The sequence below is a fragment of the Oryctolagus cuniculus genome, chromosome 14 (assembly GCF_964237555.1).
Source record: "Oryctolagus cuniculus chromosome 14, mOryCun1.1, whole genome shotgun sequence".
NCBI classification, from domain to species: Eukaryota; Metazoa; Chordata; class Mammalia; order Lagomorpha; family Leporidae; genus Oryctolagus; species Oryctolagus cuniculus.
Genome location: NC_091445.1, coordinates 86,881,919 through 86,909,169, shown reverse-complemented (window position 1 = coordinate 86,909,169; position 27,251 = coordinate 86,881,919). Strand labels below are relative to the sequence as shown.

Below are 27,251 nucleotides of genomic sequence, written 5' to 3'. Positions count from 1 at the left end.
GTCAGATGCAGAGCAATGGAGACTTGAATGGGCACTCTAAAATATGAGATGCCCACATTCCAAGTGGTGGTTTAACTCTTTGCACCACAATGCCAAACTCAAATGAAAATTTTTTTTCACTTTTTAAAAAAGATTTATTTATTTCAAAGTCAGAGTCTCAAACCAGTGACCATATGGGATGTCAGCAGAGCAGGTGGCGGCTTTTTCCACTATGCCATAGCATCCGCCCCAACAAATGATAAATTCTTGACCTAGGCAGAAGACAATATACAATTGGTGCCACAGGTTAAGACTGGGCCATTTTCCTCCCTCCCTCCCTTCCTCTCTCTCTCTCTCTCTGCCTCTCCTCTCTGTATAATTCTGACTTTCAAATAAATAAATAAATCTTTAAGAAAAAAAAAAAAAAAGGGCTGGCACTGTGGCGCAGTGGGTTAATGCCCTGGCCTGAAGCACCGGCATCCCATATGGCCGCCAGTTCAAAACCTGGCTGCTTCACTTCTGATCCAGCTCTCTGCTATGGCCTGGGAAAGTAGTAGAAGATGGCCCAAGTCCTTGGGCCCCTGCACTCTGTGGGAGACCTGGAAGAAGCTCCTGGCTTCAGTGTCACTCAACCCCCACCATTTCGGCCATTTGGGGAATGGACCAGTGGATGGAAGGCCTTTCTCTCTTTCTCTGCCTCTCCTTTTTCAAAAGAGGAAATCCAAATGGCCAACAGACAAATGAAAAAATGCTCAGGGTAACTAGCCATCAGGGAAATGCAAATCAAAGCCACAATGAGGTTTCACTTCATCCCAGTTAGAATGGCTTTCATACAGAAATCAACAAACAACAAATGCTAGCAAGGATGGGGGGGTGGGCGCAGAAGGTATCCTAATCCACTGTTAGCAGGAATGTAAACTAGTACAGTCACTATGGAAGATAGTACGGAGATACCTCAGAAATTTGAATATAGATCTACCATATAACCCAGCCATCCCACAAATGGAAATCTACACAAGCAAATGAAATCAGCATATGAAAGAGTTATCTATACCCCCATGTTTATTGCAGCTCAATTCACCATAGCTAAAATATGAAATCAACCCAGATGTCTGTCAACTGAAGATTGTAAAAAGAAATTTATGGGATATGTACACCATGGACTACTACCCAGTGGTTAAAAAAAAAAAAAAAAAAAAAGAGATCCTGTCCTTTGCAACAAAATGGATGCAACTGGAAACCATTATACTTAGTGAAATAAGCCAGTCCCAAAACACAGATACCATATGTTTTCCCTTATCTGTAGTTAACTAAACAGAGTATCTGAAAGGTAATTTACAGAAGTGAAATTGACACTTTGAGATGCAATGACTTTGAAGAGCCCTTGTCTGAACTATTGAGGAACAGTTTTTTTTTTCCCCATACTATTTATAGAACTCTTTATTTAATGTAGGGTTAATCTTAAGTGTATAAAGTGAACTGAAAATAGATCTTGGGGCCAGCTCTGTGGCATAGCAGGTAAAGCTGCCACCTACAGTGCCAGCATCCCATATGGGCACCAGTTCCGAGTCCCAGATGCTCCACTTCCGATCCAGCTCTCTGCAATGGCCTGGGAAAGCAGTGGAAGATGGCCCAAGTCCTTGGGTCTCCACACTCATGTGGGAGACTTGGAAGAAGCTCCTGGCTCCTGGCTTCAGACTGGCACAGCTCCAGCCACTGCGGTCAGTTGAGGAATGGACCAGCGGATGGAAGACCTCTCTCTCTCTCTCTCTCTCTCTCTCTCTCTGTCTCTCTGTGTAACTCTGACTTTCAAATAAATAAATAATCTTTAAAAAAGAAAATGGATCTTAGTGGGGCTGGCGCTGTGACGTAGTGGGTAAGGCCACTGCCCACAGTGCCAGCATCCCATATGGGTGCATGTTCACTTTCTGGCTGCTCTACTTCCCATCCAGCTACCTGCTAATGTGCCCGAGAAAGCAGCAGAAGAAGGCCCAAGTCCTTGGGTCCCCACACTCATGTAGGAGATCTGAAAGAAGCTCCTGGCTCCTGGCTTCGGATAGGCCCAGCTCTGGCCGTTGAGGCCATTTGAGGAATGAACCAGCAGATGGAAGACCTCTCCTTCTCTGCCTCTACCTTTCTGTAACTTTGCCTTTCAAATAAATATATAAATCTTTAAAAAAAGAAAATCAATCTTAGTAAAAATTAAGAATGGGAATAGGAGGGGGAGGAGGAAGAAGGGTGGGAGTGAAGGTGGAAGGAAGGGGAAGAGCAGGGTGGGAAGAATCACTATGTTCCTAAATTTGTATTTATGAAATGCACGAAGCTTGTATACCTTAAATAAAGATTTCTATGTACAAATAAATAAATAAAATACGACAGAATGAGATAAAGAAAAAGAAAAGAAAGTATAATATGAAAGATAAGTAAATGAGTAAGAATATCCAAAGAAATCCTCCGTTACAGAATAATTCAAGGAAGTAATTCATAAGGGAGAAATTCTAGCCTGGTTTGAAAAGGGAACTGATCAACATGGCAACAGCTAAATAGAGTTTATGGGTTATGCGAAAACTACTTTATAATTCAGAAATTAGGTGATGCCATTGTGGCAAAGCAGGTTAAACCACTGCCTGCATCTCATATGTACCAGTTTGAGTCTCAGCTACTCCACTTTCAATCCAGCTCCCTGCTAATGTGCCTGGCAAAGCAGCAGAAGGTAGCCCAAATGCTTGGGTCCCTTGATCCAGGTAGGAGACACAGAAAAAGCTCCTCGCTCCTGGCTTCCAGTCTGACCCAGCCCTGGCCATTTAGGGAATGAACCAGCAGATGAAGAGCTCTATATATAACTCTCCCTTTCAAATAAATATATATTTTTAAATGCTCAGAAGTCATGCTGTAGACACAGGGTCTTCTAAACACAATGGAAGAAAAGGAGTCAATCCAGAAAAGGGGCACAAAAATGAGCCGAAAACTTTGTAACAGAAGAAACTAAAACTACTTACCACTGGGTTGAATTTATTTCCCTGGTGTTTCTTAACTGAGCCAACATTCTGTGGTAAGCAAAAAGAGAACCGAAATTAACAATAAAAATGGGTCTTTATTGACTATAATGAAATATCTCTTCTAATTTTGAATTTACACCAAAAGATAAATTACAATTATAAAATTTTATCACTGTTAACTGAAAATAGTTAAGAACAAACAGTAAAAATACTAGCTTCTTAATATACTCATCTAGGTGCATTTGGCATTTGGTTAACTGCCACTTGGGGTGCCTGCATCCCAGATCAAAGTGCCTGAGTTCAACTCCTGGCTTGACTTCCAATACAGCTTCCTACTAATGTGCACTCTTGGAAGCAACAGGCGAAGGCTCAAGAACTTGGGGCCCCGCCACAAATATGGGAAATGCAGAAAGGGCTCCAGGCTCCTGTCTTCATTCTAGCTCAGACCTGGCTCCTGTAGGCATTTAGGGAGAGAACCAGCTGATGGAAGATCGCTTTCTCATGTGTGTGTGTGTGTGTGTGTGTGTGTCCTTCTTTGCCTTTCAAATAAATACATTTTAAAAAACAAAAGAGGGGACTTGATATTGTAGCACTGCCATCTGCAGTACCAGCATCCCATACGGGCACTAGTTCAAGTCCTGGCTGCTCTGCTTCCAATACAGATCCCTGCCTGGGAAAGTAGCAGAGGATGGTGCAAGTCCCTGGGCCCCTGCCACCCATGTGGGTGACCCAGAGAAAGCCCCTGGCTCCTGGCTTTGATGTGGCCCAGCCCTGGCCATAACAGACAGCTATTTGGGGAGCAAAGGAATAGATGGAAGATATCTGTCTCTCCTCCCTCTGTGTAACTCAAATAAATAAATCTTAAAAAAAAAGAAAAAAGAAAAACACATGTGCACATATACTCACACAAATGTGCTCTTAAATAAACAGCTAGTTTCTTAAAAAGTATATCGTTCTCAGACATTTGTAATGTTGATAACTGGGATCGGCACTGTGGGTAAAGCTGCTGTCTGCACTGTAGGCATCCCATATGGGCAATGGTTCCAGTCACGGCTGTTCCGCTTCTGATCCTGCTCCCTGCTAATATGCCTAGGAAAGCAGCAGAAGATGGCCCAGTTGGGGGACCAGGAAGAAGCTCCTGGCTCCTGACTGTTGCAGCCATTTGGGTAGTCAACCAGCAGATAGAGACCACTATGTCTCTCCTCTAACTCTTTCAAAGAAATAAATAAATCTTAAAAAAGAAAACAGGCCTAAAAAAATCCATCATCTGTATATTTAAAATATCTTTTCACCTAAAATTATAAGGCTGACTGATTTTAACTTACTGAGAATAAATTTTTTCTATACAAATAAATTCTAATTATATTTAATTTCAGTTTTTTTTTTTAAATAAATGATCTTGTATTTATTTTGAAAGAGTTAGAGAGAAACAGCGAGAGGTACAAAGAGAGATTTTCCATGTGCTGGTTTACTCCCCAGATGGCCACATAGCCAGGGCTGGGCCAGGGAAAAAATAGGAGCTTCATCTGGGGCTCCCACTTGAGTGACAGGAGCCTAAACACCTGGGCCATCTTCCGCTTTTCCCAGGTCATTATCAGGGAATGTGATCAGAAGTGGATCAAGCCAGGACTTGAACCAGCACCCATACAGAATGCTGGCAGGTGAGGGCTTTATCCGCTATGCCATAAAGCCAGCCCCTAAATTTCAGGTGCTGATGGTTCTATGTGGTAGGCACTGCTAACTGCTTCTTGGGTTTATTTTCCATTAAGAATCTTGACTGTTCAAGAGCAGTAATGGGCTCTGCTAATTTCTTACTTTTGAGCTTTTCAGGCCAGGAAGAGTAGACAGGGATAGGTAATGTAGTTAAGATCAAAGACTTACACAAAACTTACAAGTATGTCTTGAGGTAGACTCGGGACTGATTCTGGGAAAGCATTTGCTTTTCTGATGAGAACAAGTGTCTGACACTACCAGTCTCCCCCACTTTCTAACTTTGAATCTGTATACAATGTCTAGTGCTACAACAATCATACTATTATCATAAGCAATAGCTATGAGGATTAAAAGTTTGTGAAATTGGCCGGCGCCACGGCTCACTAGGCTAATCCTCCGCCTTGCGGTGCCAGCACACCAGGTTCTAGTCCCGGATTCTGTCCCGGTTGCCCCTCTTCCAGGCCAGCTCTCTGCTGTGGCCAGAGAGTGCAGTGGAGGATGGCCCAAGTGCTCAGGCCCTGCACCCCATGGGAGACCAGGAGAAGCACCTGGCTCCTTCCATCAGATCAGCGCGGTGCGTCGGCTGCAGCGCACCGGCCACGGCGGCCATTGGAGAGTGAACCAACAGCAAAGGAAGACCTTTCTCTCTGTCTCTCTCTCTGTCCACTCTGCCTGTCAAAAAAAAAAAAGTTTGTGAAATCATAAGACTGACATAATAGAGAGGTAAAATAAGCTGGGGATCTGTAACAGCACTGCCCCGCAGCTGAACCAAGGCTAATTACGCCTACTTCCGGATATCCTGGCATGTGAAAAAATTAAGTCCTTTATTTGCTTAAACCACTGCTAGACTTTCTGTACTTGCAGTCAATACATTCCAAAGTGGGAGAGCCTAAAACCTGAAACAGTGATCTTTTTTTTTTTTTTTTTTTTTTTTTTTTTTGACAGGCAGAGTGGATAGTGAGAGAGAGAGAGACACAGAGAGAAAGGTCTTCCTTTGCCGTTGGTTCACCCTCCAATGGCCGCCGAGGCTGGCGCACTGCGCTGATCCAAAGGCAGGAGCCAGGTGCTTCTCCTGGTCTCCCATGGGGTGCAGGGCCCAAGCACTTGGGCCATCCTCCACTGCACTCCCTGGCCACAGCAAAGAGCTGGCCTGGAAGAGGGGCAACCAGGACAGAATCCGGTGCCCCGACCGGGACTAGAACCCGGTGTGCTGGCGCCGCAAGGTGGAGGATTAGCCTAGTGAGCCGCGGCGCCGGACTGAAACAGTGATCTTAATAAAAAGTATATACATCATAAATAATATTTTTCTTAAAAATTCAGGCTGACAGCCATAAACATGTATTTCAGAATTTTACAGAGTCACCCTAATATAGTCATTTGTCTATGCTGAATGGTTCAGGATTACTGTACTGAGTTATTTAAACCTTCACCACAAATTCTACACCTGTTGAATACCACACACACACACACACACACAAATATTTTTGTGTACTTCAATTAAAGACAGCTACCAAATCTTTTATCATTCAATATATTTCCACAGACAATGAGACAGTCTGGTAGAATGGAGCTGCCAGTAAATTAAAATAGAGTAAGACCATGGTAAGAGCAATTTTAGAAGAAAAGTGAGAAGCTTGTGTTTAAAGCTTTAGTTTGAAACATCGGAAAGATACTAAGTAGAATCTTCAGTAGGCAGTTGTATATGTACAGAGAGGTAGGGAGAGATCCAAGCTGAGAACATAAAATTTAAAAGTCATCTGTTTACAGATATTTAAAGTAATGAAATTAGATGAAATCACCAGGATTATTAGGGGAGACAGAAAAGAAAACAGGTCTAAAACTGAGCCTCAAGACATATAAACTTGGGGCCTGGGCTGTGGTATAGAAGGCTAAGCCTCTGCCTGTAGTGTCAGCATCCCATATGGGTGCCAAGTTCAAGTCCTGGCTGCTTCACTCCCTATCCTGCTCCCCGCTAATGCACTTGGGAAAGCAAAAGGTGGCCCAAGTACTTAGGCCCCTGCACCCATGTGGGAGACTCAAAAGAAGCTCCTGGCTCCTGGACTTGGCCTGGTCCAGCACTGGCCACTGTGGCCATTTGAAGAGTGAACCAGTGAATGGAAGTGCTCTCTCCGTCTCTGCCTTTCAAATAAATAAGTAAATCTTAAATAAATGATTTTTAAAGAGAACGTATAAAATTGAGGGTTAGAAGAGGTAGGATCACCAAAGGACACTAAAGAGATCAGAAGAGAAAAATCCAGGAAAGTATAGTATCCTCAAAGCCAAGTGAAAAAATTCAAAGAGGAGTAAGGAAATTATCAAACTCTGTGAAAAAGAACTTAGCACTGTCATTGGCTATTAATGTAAAAATCACTGTTAATCTTGACAAAGTAACTTTTTTTTTTCTTTTGACAGGCAGAGTGGACAGTGAGAGAGAGAGAGAGAAAGGTCTTCCTTTGCCGTTGGTTCACTCTCCAATGGCCGCTGCAGCTAGCGCACCGCGCTGATCCGAAGCCAGGAGCCAGGTGCTTCTCCTGGTCTCCCATGGGGTGCAGGGCCCAAGCACTTGAGCCATCCTCCACTGCACTCCCTGGACACATCAGAGAGCTGGCCTGGAAGAGGGGCAACCGGGACAGAATCCGGTGCCCCGACCGGGACTAGAACCCGGGGTGCCAGCGCCACAAGGCGGAGGATTAGCCTAGTGAGCCACGGCACGGCCCAAAATAACTTCTAGTGATGAGGTGAAACACTGACAGGAATCCAAGAAAGAACATAATTGGTGTTATGGTTTAGATGTGATTTGTTCCCCCAAAAGTTCAAGTATTAGAAACTTTGTTTCCAATGAGCTTGATGTTAAGAGGTGGGGTGTGTGTGTGTGAGTGTGAGTGTGAGTGTGTGTCAGGGGGCAAAGTCCTTGTAAGGGATTAAGCTATTAGAAAAGCTTAAGCCTGGGGCCGGTGCCGTGGCTCACTTGGCTAATCCTCCGCCTGAGGTGCTGGCATCCCACATGGGCACCAGGTTCTAGTCCTGGTTGCTCCTCTTCCAGTCCAGCTCTCTGCTGTGGCCGGGGAGGGCAATGGAGGATGGCCCAAGTGCTTGGGCCCTGCACCTGCATGGGAGACCAGGAGGAAGCACCTGGCTCCTGGCTTCGGATCGGCATAGTTCCAGCCGTAGCGGCCATTTGGGGGGTGAACCAACAGAAGGAAGACCTTTCTCTTTTGTTTCTCTCTCTCATTGTCTGTAACTCTCTACCTCTCAAATAAATAAATAAAATCTTAAAAAAGAAAAGAAAAAAAAGAAAAGCTTAAGTCTAACTGGTGGTATGCCCTCTTCACACGTGCTCCCAGCTTGACACCATCCACTCTTAGACCCACACCAAAGGACAAACCAATGGGGCCACCAGATCCTGGATTGTCGGCCTCTAAAACCACATGCTAGTTAAACCTTTTTTATAAAATTACCTAGTTTCAGGGATTCTGCTAGAGTAGTGAAAAACCAACACAATTGGACAAGGCAAATACAGACAGCTCAGGCAGTTTTACTATAAATTAAGACATTCAAAAACTACAGCTGTTGCCAAGAACAGGTATCAAGTGGTTATTTGCACAGCAGTTAGACTCTGGTGAAGACCAAAGATAATCTGAATCTTCAGTGAAGACACAGAAGTGTCCAGGTTCAATTGCCAGCTCCAGCTCCTGACTGCAGCTTCCTGTTAATGCAGACACTAGGAGGCAGCAGCGGTGGTTCAAGTAACTGGCTTCCTGCCTGCATATAGGACACCTGATTAAGTTTCTGATATTGGTCTCAGTCTATCACCAGCTTGAGGAGTAAACTTGCAAACTGGAGTTCTATGTTTACAAAGAAATAAATACAGCAGTGGATTTGTAGGCAGATGGGAATAATCGAGTAGAGAAAAAGAAGAGCCCAATGATGGGTTTTTATAAACACAATTTGGGCAACCACTCAAGGACTGTCCTAGTAAAACAAATCTTACGATAAAAATAGCTGCTCCTAAGAAAAAAGAGAACATGAAACAAATCTTGAAAGTAACTGTTTAAATGAATGAAGTCCACTTGGGATATTTTCAAAAATACCCCCCCCCAATATTTAGTAATTGGAAAACATTCTTGATGAGTATTTTAAAATACCTTTGTGATTCTTTTTTACAACACAGTTTCAATAATCATCAATACATGTGCAATTTCATTTCACCTACAACAAAGCCATTATCATTTGACTGAAGCCTCAGTTTTAGGATTATTATGAAAACTAAAACATAAATTATAAAGGCCTTTTTTAAAAGTATATATTATATTCAAGGCTGGCACTGTGGCATAGCAGGCTAAGCCTCCACGTGGGGTGCCGACATCCCATATGGGCATGGGTTCATGTTCTATCTGCTCCTTTAAAAAAAAAAAAAAGATTTACTTATTTGAAAGAGTTACACGGAGAAAGAAGGAAAGGCAGAAAGAGAGGTCTTCCATCTGCTGGTTCACTCCCCATATGACTACAATGGCCGAAGCTGTGCTGATCTGAAGCCAGGAGCCAAGAGCCTCTTCCTGGTCTCCCATGCGGGTGCAGGGACCCAAACACTTGGGCCATCTTCCACTGCTTTCCCAGGCCATTATCTGCTCCTCTTTTGATCCAGCTCTCTTCTATGGTCTGGGAAAGCAGTGGAAGATGGCCCAAGTGTTTGGGTCCCTGCACCCACGTGGGGTACCAGGAATTAGCTCCTGGCTTTGGAATGGCCCAGCTCTGGCTGTTGTGACTATTTGGGGAATAAACCAGTGGATGTAAGACCTTGCTGGCTCTCCCTCTGAAACTCTACCTCTCAAATAAACAAACTTTAAAAAATATATCCATTAAGTGAACCAACTGATGGAGGTCCGTCCTCCCTCTCTCTCTCTCTCTCTGCCTCTGCTCTCTCTGTGTAACTCTGAATTTCAAATAAATAAATAAATCTTTAAAATATATATACATATCCATTATATTCTTATATTTATCTAAAGACATCACAAGGTAAACCTGGCTGGAAAGAAATGTTACATTGGTGCAATCTTCCGAAATGAGTTCCAATATTAAGATAGGGAACAAAGGTCCCTCAGGCATGCCCACAGCTATTAAATAGTATTTGGTGGTTGTTTAAGATCATTTAGCTTACCCATAATGAAATGAACGCATTCTAAGAATAAATACAGATGGAGCGGGCCGGTGGAGTGGTATAGTGGGTAAAACCACTGCCTGCAATGCCAGCATCTCACATGGATGCTGGTTAATGTCCCAGTTGCTCTGCTTCTGATCCAATTCCCTGCTAATGGCCTGGGAAAGCAGCAGAAGATGGCCTAAGTGCTTGGGTCCCTGCCACCCACCTGGGAGTCCCCAGTAAAGCTCCCGGCTCTAGTTTTGGCCTGGCCCTGCCCTGGCCATTGCAGTCTTCTGGGGAGTGAAGCAGCAGATAAAATATCGTTCTCTGTCTCTCCCTCTAACTTGCAAATAAATCTTTTTTAAAAAATAAAAGAGTACAGATGGAAAAAGCATACTTCCATGTAACCAAAAAGAACTAGTCTCATCACCTCAGTATGTTCACACTTGCCCTTTTCCAGTCAAAACCCTAACCAAGGCAACCTATTCTGAATACAGGTGCTATTACATTTGTTATGAAAACACAGGCTTCAGTTCTCAAGTGCAAATGACACTGCTGGGTCACAGTCTATGAGTATGTTTAATTTTCTTTAAAAAACTATTCTTTTAGGAGCACACATTTGGCCTAGCTGTTAAGCTGACACATAAGATGCCGGGAACCCATATAGGAATGCCTGGGTTTCAGTCCCGGCTCTGGCTCCCACTTCCAGCTAATGCAGACCCTGGGAAGCAGTAGGCAGTGGCCAGTAGATATTCAGGAGTAATTGGGTCCCTGTCATTCACATGCCACCTCTGGTTGAATCCCTGGTTCCCAGCTTCAGCCTGGGCTGGTCCTGGCTGTTGCAGATATTCTGGGAAAAAACTGGGAGGTTTTTCTCTCAAATTTTTAAAAACTAATGTTGTACAGATAGTTTTATCATGTAACACTCTCAGTGAGTTCCAATTACATCCTCACTAATCTCCCTGTCTCTCTTAATCTTAGCCTATGTACTGGGTGTGCAGTAACATTTTTTATTTTATATTTCTTGAATTACAAATGGTGTTGAGGAGCTTCACCAGTACCTGGACTTCATTTAGACAATGAGATAGATGTTGATCATCAAGTCTTTCATCATAATGGCATAAGGCTTTAGTTGAAGAGTGATCAAATTTTACATAGCAGCCAGCAATGTAGTGTAGTGGGTAAAGCTGTGACCTGCAACACCGGCATCCCACATCAATACTGGTTCTTGTCTCAGCTGCTCCACTTCCAACCCAGCTCCCTACTAACTGCCTGGGAAAAGCAGTGGAAGATGGCCAAAGTGTTTGGGCCCCTGCCACTCACGGGAGACCTGGAAGAACTTCCTGGCTTCTGCCTGCAGCAGTGGATGTTGTGGCCATCTGGGGAGTCAAACAATGGATGGGAGATCTCTCTTTCAAATAAATAAATCTCTTTTAAAAATGTATGTATCTGTGGCCAGGGAGTGCAGTGGAGGATGGCCCAAGTCCTTGGGCCCTGCACCCCATGGGAGACCAGGATAAGTACCTGGCTCCTGCTATCGGATCGGCGCGGTGCGCTGGTTGCAGCGTGCCAGCTGCGGCGGCCATTGGAGGGTGAACCAACGGCAAAAGGAAGACCTTTCTCTCTGTCTCTCTCTCTCACTGTCCACTCCTGCCTGTCAAAAAAAAAAAAAAAAAAAAGTATGTATCAGTTTTGCAAGAGAGCACAGTATATTGGCAGGCAAATCCTCATGAATATCTCAAGTTTCTGTGTCTGGGTCTTCTGCGAAATGCACTTTATAGCCAATTTAAGGTAGCTGTATAGGGGCCAGCATTGTAGCACAGCAGGTTAAGCCGCTGCCTGTGACACTGGTATTCCATGAGTGCCTTTTCAGGTCCAGGCTGCTCTATTTCTGATCCAACTCCCTGATAATGGCCTGGGAAAGCAGTTGAAAATGGTCCAAAAAGTTGGGCCCCTGCCGCCCACGTGGGAGACCCAGTTGGAGTTCCAGGATCCTGGCTTGGGCTTGGCCCTGCCCTGGTAGTTGTGACCATGTGACCACTTGAGGAATGAATCAGCGAATAGCGCTCTTTCTCACTCACTCACTCTCTTTCTCTGCCTTTCAAAAAGGGGGGTGGGGGACAAGGCATTCCAGGATAATAATGCTTATCAAAATTGAGACAATGGGCTGGTGTTATGGTGTTGTGTAACGGGTTAAGCCAAGTACTGGCTGTTCCACTTGCAATCCAGCTCCCTGCCAATGTACCTGGGAAAGTAGTGGAAGCTGGCCTAAGTACTTGGGACCCTGCATCAAGAGAGAAGATCTGGATGAAGCTCCTGGTTCCTGTCTTTGGCCCAACCCAGTCCTGGCCATTGCAACCATTTGGGGAGTGACCCAGTGGATCAAAGATCTCTGTCTCCTCTCTGTAATTCTGCCTTTCAAAGAAATAAATAAAAAAAAAAAATTTTTTTTTTCAGGCAATACAATTCCCACTGCCCAGAAAATACTTGCTAACCCAAAGGAAAGGACAAAAAGGTTATCAGTGATCCTAACCACATTTTCTATTTTGTGGTTCCTCTCATCTAACACATAATACTGTATATACAATTACTATATGACCTGCATGTGTCATTATGTAGAGAATAAGGATCTGAGAACTGACACAAAGAACTGCTTTAATTGCTGCTTGGGTGATGGGTAATAAATTTTTTGATCTACAGTCTTTGTTCTGGTAGGCTTCATTTTCAGTTTAAAAGAAGAATCTTCATTGCTTCTGACACAACTGAAAAACACAGACAGTATGTTTCAGCGGCAGCCCCATTTTATCTCCTTGTATGACCATATACAACTTTTTCTGGTTGCTCTAGGAATTTACAATATGCATTCTTTAGTCATCATAGCCCATGTTCATATAATATTATCTCACTACATATATAATCTAAAACCTATGGAAGAATATACATTTACTTCCACCTTTTCTGCTACTGTCTTATATTTTACTTCCTCACATTATAAATTCTATAATAAACTATAATTTTTTGCTTTATCTACTATCATTTATATCAAAATCAGACAATGTTTTTAATTCACACACTTACCATTTCCTGCATTACTTCTAATTTTGTTATAAATGTACATATGTATGATTGATTTGAATGACAGAGAGACAAAGACAGAAAAACAGGGAGCTCCTCCAACAGTGGAGGCTGGGCCAGGGCTAAGCAAGGAACCAGGAACGTGATCTGGGCCTTCTGCACAGGCGGCAGGGACCCAGATACTTGAACCATCAAGTGCTGCCTCTGAGGATGTTCATTAGCCGAAAACAGGAAGCAGGCACTCCAACACAGTGCGTGTCCCAAATGACACCTGAAATCACCATGCCAAATGCCCTCCCCTCAATCTTTTTTTTTTTTTTTTTTTTTTTTTTTTTTTTTTAAAGATTTGCTTATTTGAAAGGCAGAGTTACAGAGAGAGAAGAAGGAAAGAGAGAGAGAGAGAGCGGTCTTACATCTACTGGTTCACTCCCTCAATGGCCACAACAGCCAAGGCTGGGCCAGACTGAAGCCAGGAGCTTCTTCTGGGTCTCCTATACACCTGAAGGGACCCAAGCACTTGGGCCATCTGCTGCTGCTTTCCCAGGCACATTAGCACAGGGAGCTGGATCAGAGTAGAGCAGTCAGGAATCAAACAGGTGCCCATTTAGGATACTGGCACGGCAGGTGGTAGCTTAACATACTACACCACAGCACTAACCCCATACTTTCTTATGATAGACCTGCTATTAGGCCTAGTTTGAACAACTTTTGAATTTAATATGTATTTCCAAGTTCCAGAATAGGCATTTTTTTAATTTTTCAGAGTCTTCATTACTGTCCTAAAATACCCAAACCTTCATATATTATCCTGTCGATTGCCAAAATGTCCTTGTCTACTTCTAATAATTGGGTCACCTATAAATGTTTTTGTTAACTGTTTTCTCTTGATTTTATATATACAATTATCTTTTCCTGCTCCTGTTTCATAATTTTCATAATATTCTAGACACTGTAAGGTAACAGCCAAAATTTTAGTATTAATATTGTTTCATTGTTTTTCCCCCCAGACAATGTAAGCTCTTTCTGCTCTTCTCAGGGTTAAGTGCTTGGCTGATGATTCAGAATGGCTGCAGTTTTAATTAGATAATCCACCTGTGATTAATTTAACCTCTAATTTCTCTACTGCAATTGCCACCTTTTGATCTTGTCAAAATCCCACGTAGTAGGAGTTTGGGCTGTAGTTCTATACATTTTTGGTTCTCAAATTTCAAGCACCCTCACCATTTATAGGAGCACACAGTTGTTCCATTCCTCCCCTATTGCTACTCTTGGGCAAAATGTAGTGGGTATGGTGGATGGAATAATCAGGCTTAATTACTGGATTCTGCCTTTGGCACTGTGTCAGATTCTCATTCCTTCTCTAAAGCCCACAGTGTCATTCAATGATCAGATCATTTATCCCCATCTCTTCAGTGTCTTCCCATTCATGGCATCCTCTCCTCTATCTGCCTAGACTAATACCAGGTATCTGTCACAAGGCAAGAAAACTGCCACATTTACCTACCTACTCTTGGTTCATGTATTTCTGAAATTCAGACCACTAGGCTTTCCTTGAGTCCTATTAAATTTTGCTAGCAAAAGATACCTGGTATTAGTATTTTTCATACCTAGTGGGTATGTATTTGGAAGTCAGAGACAAAGAAGAGATCTTTCATCCATTGGGTCACTACCCAAATAGCCACAACAGGCAGGGCTGGGCCAGTCCAAAGCTAGAAGTTTCATCTGGGTCTCCAATGTACCTGGGCCATCTTCTCCTCCTTTCCCAGGCACATTAGCAGAGAGCTGGATTGGGACTCAAACCAGGGCCCATATGGTATGCTGGTGTTGCAGGTGGCAGTTTACCCCACAACGCCCCAACAAGCCCTATTTTTAAAAGAATGATTTTTATGCAAGTTGTTCTTTTTGTTACCATAAACAAATACAGAAATTAAGATTTAGGGAATTCTGTCAATCAGTGATTCTCAAAAGGGTTATTTTGAAATATGTGAGGATTTTTTTCTGTTATCAGAGTAAATGGACTTGCCAAAAGCCAGGTATGGCTGGTGTACTGTAATGGAGTTATCCCTTAATTTTCAATGTCTTCCAGTCACGAAGGAGAACAACTCTTTACAATCTGTGCCTAGAACCTAACTCTGTAAGCATATAAACACAATTTTTATTTTTCTCACATTGTTTTAATATACTGTAAATACCTAATAAATTAAGAATAAACTTTGTTTCATTTCAAATTTTACTAATAGTTGTTTCTCCATTTCATTAAATCTTGTCAGGGATAGCAAGACCTCTAATTAAAATTTAGTTGCCAATGCAACACATCTGCATTAATCTCCATATGTAGCAACTGTACTCATTGCAAGCTACCATTTAAGAGCAAATACCTAACTGTGGCTGCAACATGAAGATCATCTATGCTCAGGTTTTGAGCATAAATCCATTAAACCAGAATCTCTCATTGGATATAGGTGTATTTTTGCTTTATTTGCATCATTTTTGAGGTAAAGTTTATATAGAATGCAATGCACAGTTCTTAGGTGTATAATCCTCCTGGAAAAATAAATACTCCAATCAAGATATAAGATGTTTCCACCACCTACAAAGTAGTCTCATGGCCCCCCAACCAGCCAATGATACTACTTTCCACAGGCACTCACTCCTCATATCTCTAAAGCTTTACCTTAGTTTCTGAATTTCTTATAATCATATAGTACATACTACTAGATCTCTGATTTCTTTCACTAAACACAGTATTTCTGAGGCTCATCCATACTGTATCAGTAGTTCATTCTTTCGATGGCATTCTTTTCCTATCAGTGTGCGAATAGTATTACAATTTGTTTATGCAGTCTTTCTGTTAATTAACAGCTGAGTTGTTTTCATCTGAAGACTAGAAAACTAACAGATCTCCCAACATACTTGAGAGACAATTTTTCATTTCTCTTGATCAAACACCTATAGTGGAACTGACTGATACATGTATACCTTAGATTTTAAAAGGAGCCCATATTAGGGCTGGCACTGTGGCGCAGTAGGTTAATCCTCCACCTGCGGGGCCAGCATCCCATATGGGCGCCCGTTCGAGTAACGGCTGCCCCTCTTCCAATCCAGCTCTCTGCTATGGCCTGGGAAAGAAGCAGAAGATGGTCCAAGTCCTTGGGCCCCTGCACCCACATGGGAGACTGGGAGGAAGCACCTGGCTTTGGATTGGCGCGGCTCTGGCGGTTGCAGCCATCTGGGGAGTGAACCAATGGAAGGAAGACCTTTCCCTCTCTCTCTTTCTCACTGTCTGTAACTCTTCCTCTCAAATAAATAAATAAAATTAAAAAAAAAAAAGGAGCCCACGTTGAAGTTCTCCAGAAACACTGAAATTACTTAGTGACATTTTCTAATGAGTTCTAGTATTTCTATTACAAAGCTTTTTTCTTAATACAGTTTGCTCCAATCAGTAGGAAATCATGTTTTTCTTTTTAAAATATTTGTGTCGGAGTTGGTAGATAATGTTACCTATGATTTCATTTCAAAAAGTAAAGAAGGGCCAGTGCCGGGGCTCACTAGGCTAATCCTCCGCCTGCCACACTGGTACTCCAGGTTCTAGTCCCAGTTGGGGCACCAGTTCTGTCCCGGTTGCTCCTCTTCCAGTCCAGCTTTCTGCTGTGGCCTGGGAAGGCAGTGGAGGATGGCCCAAGTGCTTGGGCCCTGAACCCGCATGGGAGACCAGGAGGAAGCACTTGGCTTCTGGCTTCCGATCGGCGCACCACGCCAGCCGTAGGGCCATTTAGGGGTGAACCAACGGAAGGAAGACCTTTCTCTGTCTAACTCTGCCTGTCCAAAAAAAAAAAAAAAAAAAAGTAAAGAGGAGCTGGGTCAATGATGTGGTGTGGTAGGCTAAGGCACTGCTTACGGAACCAGCATCCTATATGGGAGCTGGTTCAAGTCTCTGCTGCACCACTTCCAATCCAGTTCCCTGCTAATGCACCTGGGAAAGAAGCAGAAGCTAGAGCTTGAGCCCCTGCACCCACATGGCACACCCAGATGAAGCTCCTGGCTCTTGGCTTCAGCCTGGCCCAGGCCTGGCTGTTGTGATCATTTGGGAAATGAACCTGCAGATGAAAGACTTTCTCTCTGCCTCTGCCTCTCCTTCTCTGTTACTTTTTTTTTGTTTGTTTGTTTGTTTGTTTTGACAGGCAGAGTGGACAGTGAGAGAGATAGACAGAGAGAAAGGTCTTCCTTTGCCGTTGGTTTACCCTCCAATGGCCACCACAGCCAGCGCGCTGCGCTGATCCGATGACAGGAGCCAGGTGCTTCTCCTGGTCTCCCATGGGGTGCAGGGCCCAAGCACTTGGGCCATCCTCCACTGCACTCTCTGGCCACAGCAGAGAGCTGGTCTGGAAGAGGGGCAACCGGGACAGAATCCGGCGCCTCGACCGGGACTAGAACCTGGTGTGCCGGCGCCACAAGGCGGAGGATTAGCCTAGTGAGCCGCGGCGCCGGCCATAACTCTTTCAAATAAATAAATCTTTAAAAAAAAAAAAAAGGAAAGGGGGACATGCTGGATATGCTCTATAAATGTGGGGAAAGAGGGCATAAAGTCATGGAATCACATAAACCTTTGTTAAAACTAGGTAAACTTAACTGAACCTGTCAACAAAAAAATGAAAATTTATTCATAATCCCACCTTTTATTCAATTTGTAATTCTGAACCAAGAAGCCTACCCTCTGAAAACTCTTAAGTTCATGACTCAACCCCAATTTAAAAACTCTCTAAAAAAAAAAAAAGATTTTATTTATTTATTTGACAGATAAGAGTTACAGAGAGAGAGAGAGAGAGAGAAAAGAGAAAAGTCTTCACTGGTTCACTCCCCAAATGGCTGCAATGGCCAGAACTGGGCCAATCTGAAGCCAGGAGCCAAGAGGCTCCTCCAGGTCTCCCATGTGGGTGCAGGGACCCAAGCACTTGGGCCATCTTCTACTGTTTTCCCAGGCCATAGCAGAGAGCTGGATAGTGGAGCAGTCAGGACTATAACAAGTGCCCATATGGGATGCCAACACCATAGGCAGAGGGTTATCCTACTCTACCACAGTGCCAGCCCCTAAAATCTCCTGTTCTTAATCATTAGTACATTGACATCAAATTCTTAGTCTTGACTGCATTTTGTCTAAACCAGAGTTAGAAGTCATAAATCATGGGGCTGGCACTGTGGTATAGCGGGTAAAGCCACTGCTTGCAGCGCCGGCATCCCATATGGGTGCCACTTCCAGTCCTGGTTGCTCCACTTTCAATCCAGCTCACTGCTATGGTCTGGGAAGGCAGTGGAGGATGACCCAAGTCCTTGAGTCCCTGTACCCGTCTGTGTGGGAGAACCAGAAGCAGCTCCTGGCTCCTGGCTTCAGATGGGTGCAGCTTGATGAATCAATGGATGGAAGACCTCTCTCTCTCTTCTGCCTCTCCTTTGTGTAACTCTTTCAAATAAATAAATAAAATCTTTAAAAAAAAAAAGTCATAAATCACTGACACATTAAACTGACAAAGTATACTATCAATTTTCTTAAAGTTATGAATGTAAACAATCCGCAATATTAAGTCTTCTAAACCAGTAAGAAAAAAAAGATGAAGTCAGTTAAGCTGCCATCCGTCACGTTAGATCCCACATCTGAGCACTGGTTTGAGTCCTGGTTGCTCTGTTTCCAAACCAGCTCCCTGCTAATGCACCTGGGAAAGCAAAGGAACAGTACACAAATTTGGGCCCCTACCACCCATGTGGGAGACCCAGATGGAGGTCCTGGCTCCTGCCTTCTGCTTGACCCAGGCTCAGCTATTGCTGTCATTTGGGGAGTAAATCAGTAGATGGAAGATCTCTTCCTGTTTCTCCTTGTTACCCTACCTTTCAAGTAAGTAATCCTTTTTTAAAATCAATTTTATATAGATTATTTCCAAAAAAGTATACATATATGTGTGTGTATATATATGTATATATATATGTCTTCAGTAATCCTTCTTTCAGCTATGAAAAAACCCTTATTTTTGTAATTTATCTTAATTATACTTTTTCCACAAGCTCTTAAAAATTTTTATTTATTTGAAAGGCAGAGAAACAGAACAAGAGAGAGATCTGTCATCTGCTGGTTCACTCCTTAAATGCCCACCACAATAGCTAAAGTTTGATCAGGCCAAAGCCAGGAGACAGGAAACTCCATCAGAGTCTCCCACATGGGCTGCAGGAGGAGCTAAGTACTTGTGAGGTCATCTGGTGCCTTCTAGGATATTCATTAGCAGGAAGCTGGATCAGAACTGGAGGTGGAACTCAAATCTAGACACTCCAGGAAGAGACATGGGCATCCCAAGTTCTGGCTTAATCCCCTGCATCACAACACCCTCCACAAAACCCATGCTCAATTTTTCAGAGTTTTGTCTTGGAAAAGTGCCAATCTCAATAATCACATTACAGTGTATTTACCAACGAAGTTCTAGACTCCTAGCTTACAGCCTTGCTTAGGCCTGACTGTTGCATGCATCTGAGGAACAAACCAGTAGATGGAAGATGTTTCTTTTTCTACCTTTCCAAAAAATAAATAAAAATTTAAGAAGAAAAAGGTATGTTTGTTTTTGTGTAAAAAATTTTCAAATCCATTTCTTCATAATATTCATTTACCACAAATTATGACAAAAAATTTTGCATCAAAATAAACTCACTTTTCATTCCATTTTTCCATTAACTTTCAAAACCTGTTTTCATTATTTTTTAAAAAAGATTTATTTATTTGAAAGTCAGAGTTACACAGAAAGAGAAGAAGAGGGAGAGGGGGAGAGGGGGAGAGGGGGAGAGGGGGAGAGGGGGAGAGGGGGGGAGAGGGGGAGAGGGGGAGAGGGGGAGAGGGGGAGAGGGGGAGAGGGGGAGAGGGGGAGGGAGAGAGTGCTCTTCTATCCACTGGTTCACTCCCCAATTGGCTGCAACGGCCAGAGCTGCGCTGATCTGAAGCAAGGAGCCTAGAGCTTCTTCTGGGTCCCCCATGTGTGTGCAGGGGCCCAAGAACTTGGGCCATCTTCTACTTCTTTCCCAGGCCATAGCAGAGAGCTGGATAGGAGCAGACAGGACTTGAAACGGCACCCATATGGAATGCCGGCACTGCAGACGAAGGCTTAACCCACTATGCCACAGCGCAGGCCCCATTATTTATTTTTTAAAAAAGTATTTACTTTGGAAGAATTAGAGACAGAAATCTTCCATCTGCTGGTTCACTCCCCAGATGGATGCAACAGCCAATGATAGACCAGGCCAAAGCCAGTAACTAGGAGCTTTATCTGGATCTCCCACATGAATAGCAGGAAACCAAACACTTGGGTCAACTTATACTGCTTTTCTCAGGCCCTCTTCAGGGAGCTGGATCAGGAAACAAACCAGCACCCATACAGGATGCCAGGACTGCAGGCAGCAGCTTTACCTGCTACGCCACCTCAGGTCCTTTTTTTTTTTTATTTCAAAGACCTTTGCTCTCATCCACTGGTAAACTCCCTCAAACACCCGTAACATCCAGAGACTGGGTCAGGCTGAAACCAGGTATTAGGAACTCAACCACATAAGCCATCATCTGCTGCCTCCCAGGGTACAAATTAGAAGGAAGCTGAAATCAGAAGCAAAGCCAGGATTCTACTCAGGCACTCTTATATAGGATATGGGCCTCTAGGCCTAACCATTAGGTCAAATGCCATCCCCCATGCTCTCTTTAAAATGCCAATGAAATGTTCTTCAAAAAATAACTGGTACTGTGAGAAAAGCAAATTACAGAATAATGCTAAAATTACTAGGCAAACCTTTATGGAGAAACAGGATAACAGCAGCATAGCAAAAGAATATTAGTAGATGGGGCTGGAGCTGTGGCATAGTGGCTAAATCTGCCATCTGCAGCACCAGCATCGCAGATTTCAGGACAATTTGGGAATTCTGCATATCAACAGACACTATTAACAAAATAAGGGGCTGGCGCCCGTGGCTCACTTGGTTAATCCTCTGCCTGCAGCGCCGCCATCCCATATGGGCACTGGGTTCTAGTCCAGGTTGTTCCTCTTCCAGTCTAGCTCTCTGCCGTGGCCTGGGAGGGCAGTGGAGGATGGCCCAAGTGCTTGGGCCCCTGCACCAGCATGGGAGACCAGGAGGAAGCACCTGGCTCCTGGCTTCGGATTGGCACAGCATGCCAACTGTAGCAGCCATTTGGGGGGTGAACCAACGGAAGGAAGACCTTTCTCTCTGTCTATAACTCTACCTGTCAAATAAATTAAAAAATAAAATAATAAAAATAAAAGGGCAAACCATAGAATGGGGGAAAATATTTGTAATTCATATGTAAGAGATTGATATCTGGGGCTGGCCCGTGGTGTAGCAGGTTAAGCAGACACCTGGAGAGCCAGCATCCTATATGGGTACCAGTTCAAGTCCCAGCTGCTGCACTTCTGACCTAGCTTCCTGATAATGCACCTGGGAAAGCAAGTGGAGGATGGCCCAGGTACTTGAGCCCCTGCACCCATGTGGAGACCCAGAAGAAGCTCCTGGCTCCTGGCTTCAGCCTGGCCCAGCTCCGGCCATTGTGGCCATTTGGGGAGTGAACCAGTTGATGGAAGAGCTCTGTCTCTGTCTGTCTCTCCCTCTCTCTGTAACTCTTTCAAATAAATAAAAAATAAATCTTAAAAAAAAGACTGATATCTACTACATAGATAACAACATAATATAGATAACAGCATACAAAGATCTACAACTCAACAATAAAAAAAAAAGCTGATTCAAAATGGGCAAGTGATTTAAATACATCAAAGAAAATATACAGCCAGTCAATAAGCACATGAAAAAATGCTCAACCTCATTCATGACTGGGGAAATATAAACAGCCATTAGGATGGCTACTATACTGGCTGGCTTTGAAGCGGCGGGTTTATTTGCCATGTGCAACAATGGCATCCCATATGGGAGCGCGTTCCCCCAGCTGCTCCCTGTTACTGAGCCTGAGAAAGCAGTGGAATTGAGCTCCCATACCCACATGGGAGACCTCGATGGAGTTCAAGGCTCCTGGCTTCAGTCTGGCCCCGCCCTGGTTTTTGTGGCCATTAGGGAATGAACCAGCACATGGTAAATTTCTGTCTCTCCCATTCTCTGTAACTCTGCCTTTCAAATAAATTTAAATATATATACCACGTTATCTATTACATATATTACAAGAAGGATCAAGGTCAATGAAACAAGTAAACAGAAATAAATCCCAAGATGTTAAGTAGTGACAAAGATCCTTTAGGAAACATTTATTATACATAAATTAAGGAGAGTTTGGGGCTGGCACTGTTGCAAAGTGGGTTAAAGCCCCAGTCCACAGTGCCCACATCCCATATGGGCACTGGTGCAAGTCCTGGCTGCTCTACTTTTAATCCAGCTCCCTGCTAGTGCACCTGGGAAAGCAGCGGAGGATGTCCCGAGTCCTGGGACACCTGCACCCACACAGGAGGCCCAGAGGAAGCTACTGGCTCCTGACTTTGGATCGGCCCTACTCCGGCCGTTGTGGCCATTTGCAGAGTGAATCAACAGATTCTCTCTCTCTCTCTCTCTCTCTCTCTGTAGCTCTATCTTTCAAATAAATAAAATGGGTCTTAAAAAAGTTTACCATGGCCGGCGCCGCGGCTCACTAGGCTAATCCTCCACCTTGCGGCGCCAGCACACCGGGTTCTAGTCCCGGTCGGGGTGCCGGATTCTGTCCCGGTTGCCCCTCTTCCAGGCCAGCCCTCTGCTGTGGCCAGGGAGTGCAGTGGAGGATGGCCCAGGTGCTTGGGCCCTGCACCCCATGGGAGACCAGGAAAAGCACCTGGCTCCTGGCTCCTGCCATCGGATCAGCGCGGTGCGCCGGCCGCAGCGCGCCGGCCGCGGCAGCCATTGGAGGGTGAACCAACGGCAAAGGAAGACCTTTCTCTCTGTCTCTCTCTCTCACTGTCCACTCTGTCAAAAAAAAAAAAAAAAAGTTTACCATTACAATACAAAAGGACCAAAATAGCCGTGATTTAATGATATATAAAATCTTTACTGTTTATCACATTAAATTTCAAGCAGCTCAAGGAAAAGTTTAAAAATTGGTATTAAGAGAGAATTCTAAAAGTAGTCAAGGAACAGCAAAGCTTAGGAGGTTAAGCTAGGGACCGATACTGTGGTGTAGTGAGTTAAGTGGCCCCGCCTACAATTCCAGCATCCCTTGATCAGTTCCAATTCCAGCTGTTCCAGTACTTAAAAAAAAAAAAAAAAAAGAGAGAGAGAGAGAGAGATTATTTATTTGAGAGGCAGAGCCACCGAGAGAAAGGAAAAGACAGAATAAGAGATTTTTCATCTACTATTTCCCTCCCCAAATGGTTGCAATGGCCAGAGCTGTGCCAGGCCAAAGCCAGAGCCTGGAGCTTCATCAACATCTCCTTTGTGGGTGCAGGGACTCAAGGATTTGGGCCATCTTCTGCTGATTTCCCAGGTGCATTAGCAGGGAGCTGTATCAAAAGTGGAGCAGCTGGAACTTGAACTGGCACCCGTATGAGATGCTGGTACTGCAGCTGGTAGCCCAAGTCACTATACCACAGTGCTGGGCCCCTGGCTGCTCCACTTCAAATCCAGCTCCCTAGTGTTGCATCCAAGAAAGCAGCAGTGTGGGCTCCTGCCACTCTAAGGGAAATAGCCCTAGCCATTGTGACCATTTGGGGAGTGAAACAGCAGATGAATATATCTCTTTCTATGCCTCTTCCTCCCTCTCTATGACTCTGCCTTTCAAATAATGTTTTGTTTTTTGTTTTTTTTTAAAAGGTTAAGTGGCCACTTGTGACAGTGAGGCCCTGTATAGGAATGCCAGTTCAAGTCCCAGCTGCCCCACTTCTGATCCAGCTTCCTACTAATGTACCTGGGAAGGCAGGGAGTTAAGACTTTATGCTAGAGAAAGTGAGAGCAATACAACCAAATGGAAGCCCTTAGGCAGCATAAAAATCTCCCATCTAATCCTAATAGCTATCCTGCTATTATTGGGAGATAATATCAAACAACGGAAGGGAAATTATTTGCAGTTAAAAATAAAGGTTATCAAATAACCAATGTTCTTTAAAGTACTTGTTACTGGGCAGGTATGTGGCACAGCAGTTAAGCACCTGCCTGGGATACCCACATCCCACACCAGAGTGCATGGATTAAGTTCCAACTACTCTGCTTGTGACCCATCATCCTGTTAATGAACATCTGGGAGGCAACAGGTGATGGCTTAAGTACTGAGGTCCCTGTCACCCACATGAGAGACCCAAATTAAGTTCTAAGCTCCTGGCTTTGGCCTGGCCCAACCTTGGCTATTGTAGGCATTTAAGGATACACACCAGCAGATGAAAGAGCTAGTCATCTATATATCTATGTGTGTGTGTGTGCACACGTGTGTATTTCAAATAAAAGGAAAAGTTAAAATTTTTAAGAAGCACTCATTATGCATCTTAAATCATGAAATATTAGAATATACTATATAATACATTTATGATCAATTTTAAAAGGTACTATTAGCAATGAATTTATAATTATACACACAAAAAACACAAGCATATCAAAACAGCTCAGTGTTTTAAAGTCATCAACAAGTAAAATACGAAAAATGACCAGGGGCTGGCGCTGGGGTGTAGTGGGCTCAGCCTCCACCTGTGGCACTGGCATCCCATTTGGGCGCAAGTTCTAGTCCTGGCTGCTCTTCTTCTGATCCAGCTCTCTGTTGTGGCTGGGCAAAGAAGTGGAAGATAGTCCAAGTACTTGAGCCCCTACACTCTCATGGGAGACCCTGAACAGCGCCCCTGTTGCGGCCATTTGGGGAGTGAACCAGCAGATGGAGAACCTTCCTCTGTCTCTTCTCCCTCTGTCTGTAACTCTACCGCTCAATCAAATAAATACAATCCTTTAAAAAAAATTTTTTTTTAAATTACTTCCCTCTATTTTAAATATCCAGGTAAGAACACAACTGATGAAATAGCTAGCAGCATCTCTCACACTCCCTGAAAATATTTTTAGAAATAAACTTAAAATATATGTCTTTCATAAAAAGAACAAGTATGCACAGTAACAAAAAACAATGATATGACAAGAACAAAGTCATAACAGGCATCAAATGCTTAAAAATGAAAAATGTACCTTTCTAGGAATAGATATGCTACTGCAAAGTTTTGATTAATGACCTCCTAACTTAATATATAAATTCAAATCACTCAATTAACCCAGCAACAAAAACACTGGGGGCTGGCATTGTGGTGCAGGGAGTTAAGCTGCCACATGGGACACCAGCATCCCGTATTAGAGTACTGGTTTGAGTCTTGGCTTCTCAGCTTCCAATCCAGCTCCCTGCCAATGCACCTGGGAAAGCAGCAGAGATGGCCTAGTGCTTGGACCCGGCCACCCATAGGAGAGACCAGGATGAAACTCCTGGCTCCTGGCTTCAGACTTGGCCATCTGGGGATTGAACCAGTGGATGGAAGCTCAGTCACTCTCCCTTCCTCTCTCTGTGTGCCATTTTGCCTTTCAAATAAAATAAAACAAAACTTTTTCAAAATGGTGTCACTACTGGTAAGAATTTAGCAGGGGTAGGGAATGTCCAGATGGCAGGCCATTAGACCTACAAAATTATTTGGTCTGTTCCTGCCAACGCAATGACAAGTGAGACTCAAAATTCAATATATGTATAATAGACTAATTTTTTAAAAAATATTTATCTTATTTATTTGAAAGGCAGAGTTACAGAGAGGAAGAGAAAATGGTCTTCCATCTGCTGGTTTACTCTGCAAATGGCCACAAGGCCAAGGCTGGGCCAGGCTGAAACCAGGAACTTCTTGGTCTCCCACATGGGTGCAGGGTCCAGGTACTAGGGCCATCCTCTGCTACTTTCCCAGGCGCATTAGCAGGGAGCAAGCAGACTAATTTTTAAATTGATAATTCTGTATGGCCCAAAGACTATGTTAAGGATATACAAATGGTCCTTAGCAGAAAAAAGGTTCTTCACCCCTAAATAAAACTAGATGATTTCCAAAAGCCCAAATAAGAAAAATTAACTTTATTACTTTTTTTTTTTTTTTAAAGGCAGATTTAGACAGTGAGAGAGAGAGAGAAAGGTCTTCCTTTTCCTTTGGTTCACCTCACAATGGCCGCTGCGGCCGGCGCACCGTGCTGATCCGAAACCAGGAGCCAGGTGCTTCTCCTGGTCTCCCATGCAGGTGCAGGGCCCAAGGACTTGGGCCATCCTCCACTGCCTTCCCGGGCCACAGCAGAGAGCTGGCCTGGAAGAGGGGCAACCGGGACAGAATCTGGCACCCCGACCGGGACTAGAACCCGGTGTACCAGCGCCGCAGGTGGAGGATTAGCCTAGTGAGCCGCGGCGCCGTCCAACTTTATTACTTTTATAATCTCAGTGCTAAACCGTTTCCAAGAACAGCATTAAACCCAACATGCCAAATGACTGACAAATCTGATTACTTTAACTGAAACTTGTATATGGCAAACAGCATAACCAAGGCATAAGGGTAAGCAACAAGCCAATAAAATCCACGTAGAACACCTAAGATATACAAAGAAGTCTTACATTTCATTTGCCAGTATCATAATTTGTCAATTTAAACTGAGGTCATCTGACTCCGAAGCCTGTTTTTTTTTTTTTTTTCCTTAAATTTATTTATTTTGAAAGTCAAGAGTTACAGAGGTCTTCCATCCACTGGTTCACTCCCCAAATGGCCACAACAGCTGGCCTGGGCCAAGCCAAAGCCAGGAGCCAGGAGCTTCTTCAAGTCTCCCATATACGTGCAGGAGCCCAAGCACTAGAGTTGTCCTCTGCTGCTTTCCCAGGCCATTATCAGGGAGCTGGAGCAGAAGTGGAGCAGCCGAGACTGCAACCAGCGCTTATATGGGATGCTAGCACTGCACGCAGAGGCTTAACCCTCTATGCCACAGTGCCAGCCCCTGAAGCCTGCGTTCTTAATATACCACACCATATTGCCTCCAAGATTTACACAGGTATAAACTGCCGGCACCGCGGCTCACTAGGCTAATCCTCCGCCTTGCGGCGCCAGCACACCAGGTTCTAGTCCCGGTCGAGGCGCCGGATTCTGTCCTGGTTGCCCCTCTTCCAGTCCAGCTCTCTGTTGTGGCCCGGGAGTGCAGTAGAGGATGGCCCAAGTGCTTGGGCCCTCACCCCATGGGAGACCAGGAGAAGCACCTGGCTCCTGCCTTCGGATCGGCGTGGTGCACCAGCCACAGCGCGCCTGCCGCGGTGGCCATTGGAGGGTGAACCAACAGCAAAGGAAGACCTTTCTCTCTCTCTCTCTCTCACTGTC

At 44.0% G+C, this 27,251-nt stretch overlaps 1 protein-coding gene across 50 annotated transcripts in view; it reads right to left on the bottom strand.

The window, feature by feature from the left end:
• Nucleotides 1–27,251, bottom strand: part of ERBIN (erbb2 interacting protein) — a 134,638-nt gene that overhangs the window by 91,750 nt on the left and 15,637 nt on the right. For 40 of the 50 annotated variants that reach the window (XR_011382068.1, XR_011382069.1, XR_011382070.1 and 37 more), the window contains one exon: nucleotides 2,979–3,026. The exons of the other annotated variants lie outside the window; for them this stretch is intronic. Coding sequence is in view for 15 of the 40 variants with exons in the window: in XM_051853682.2 (XP_051709642.2) it covers nucleotides 2,979–3,026 (48 nt within the window). In the remaining 25 variants the exon portion in view is untranslated. The remainder of the gene's footprint in view (nucleotides 1–2,978; nucleotides 3,027–27,251) is intronic. 50 annotated transcript variants of the gene reach the window in all.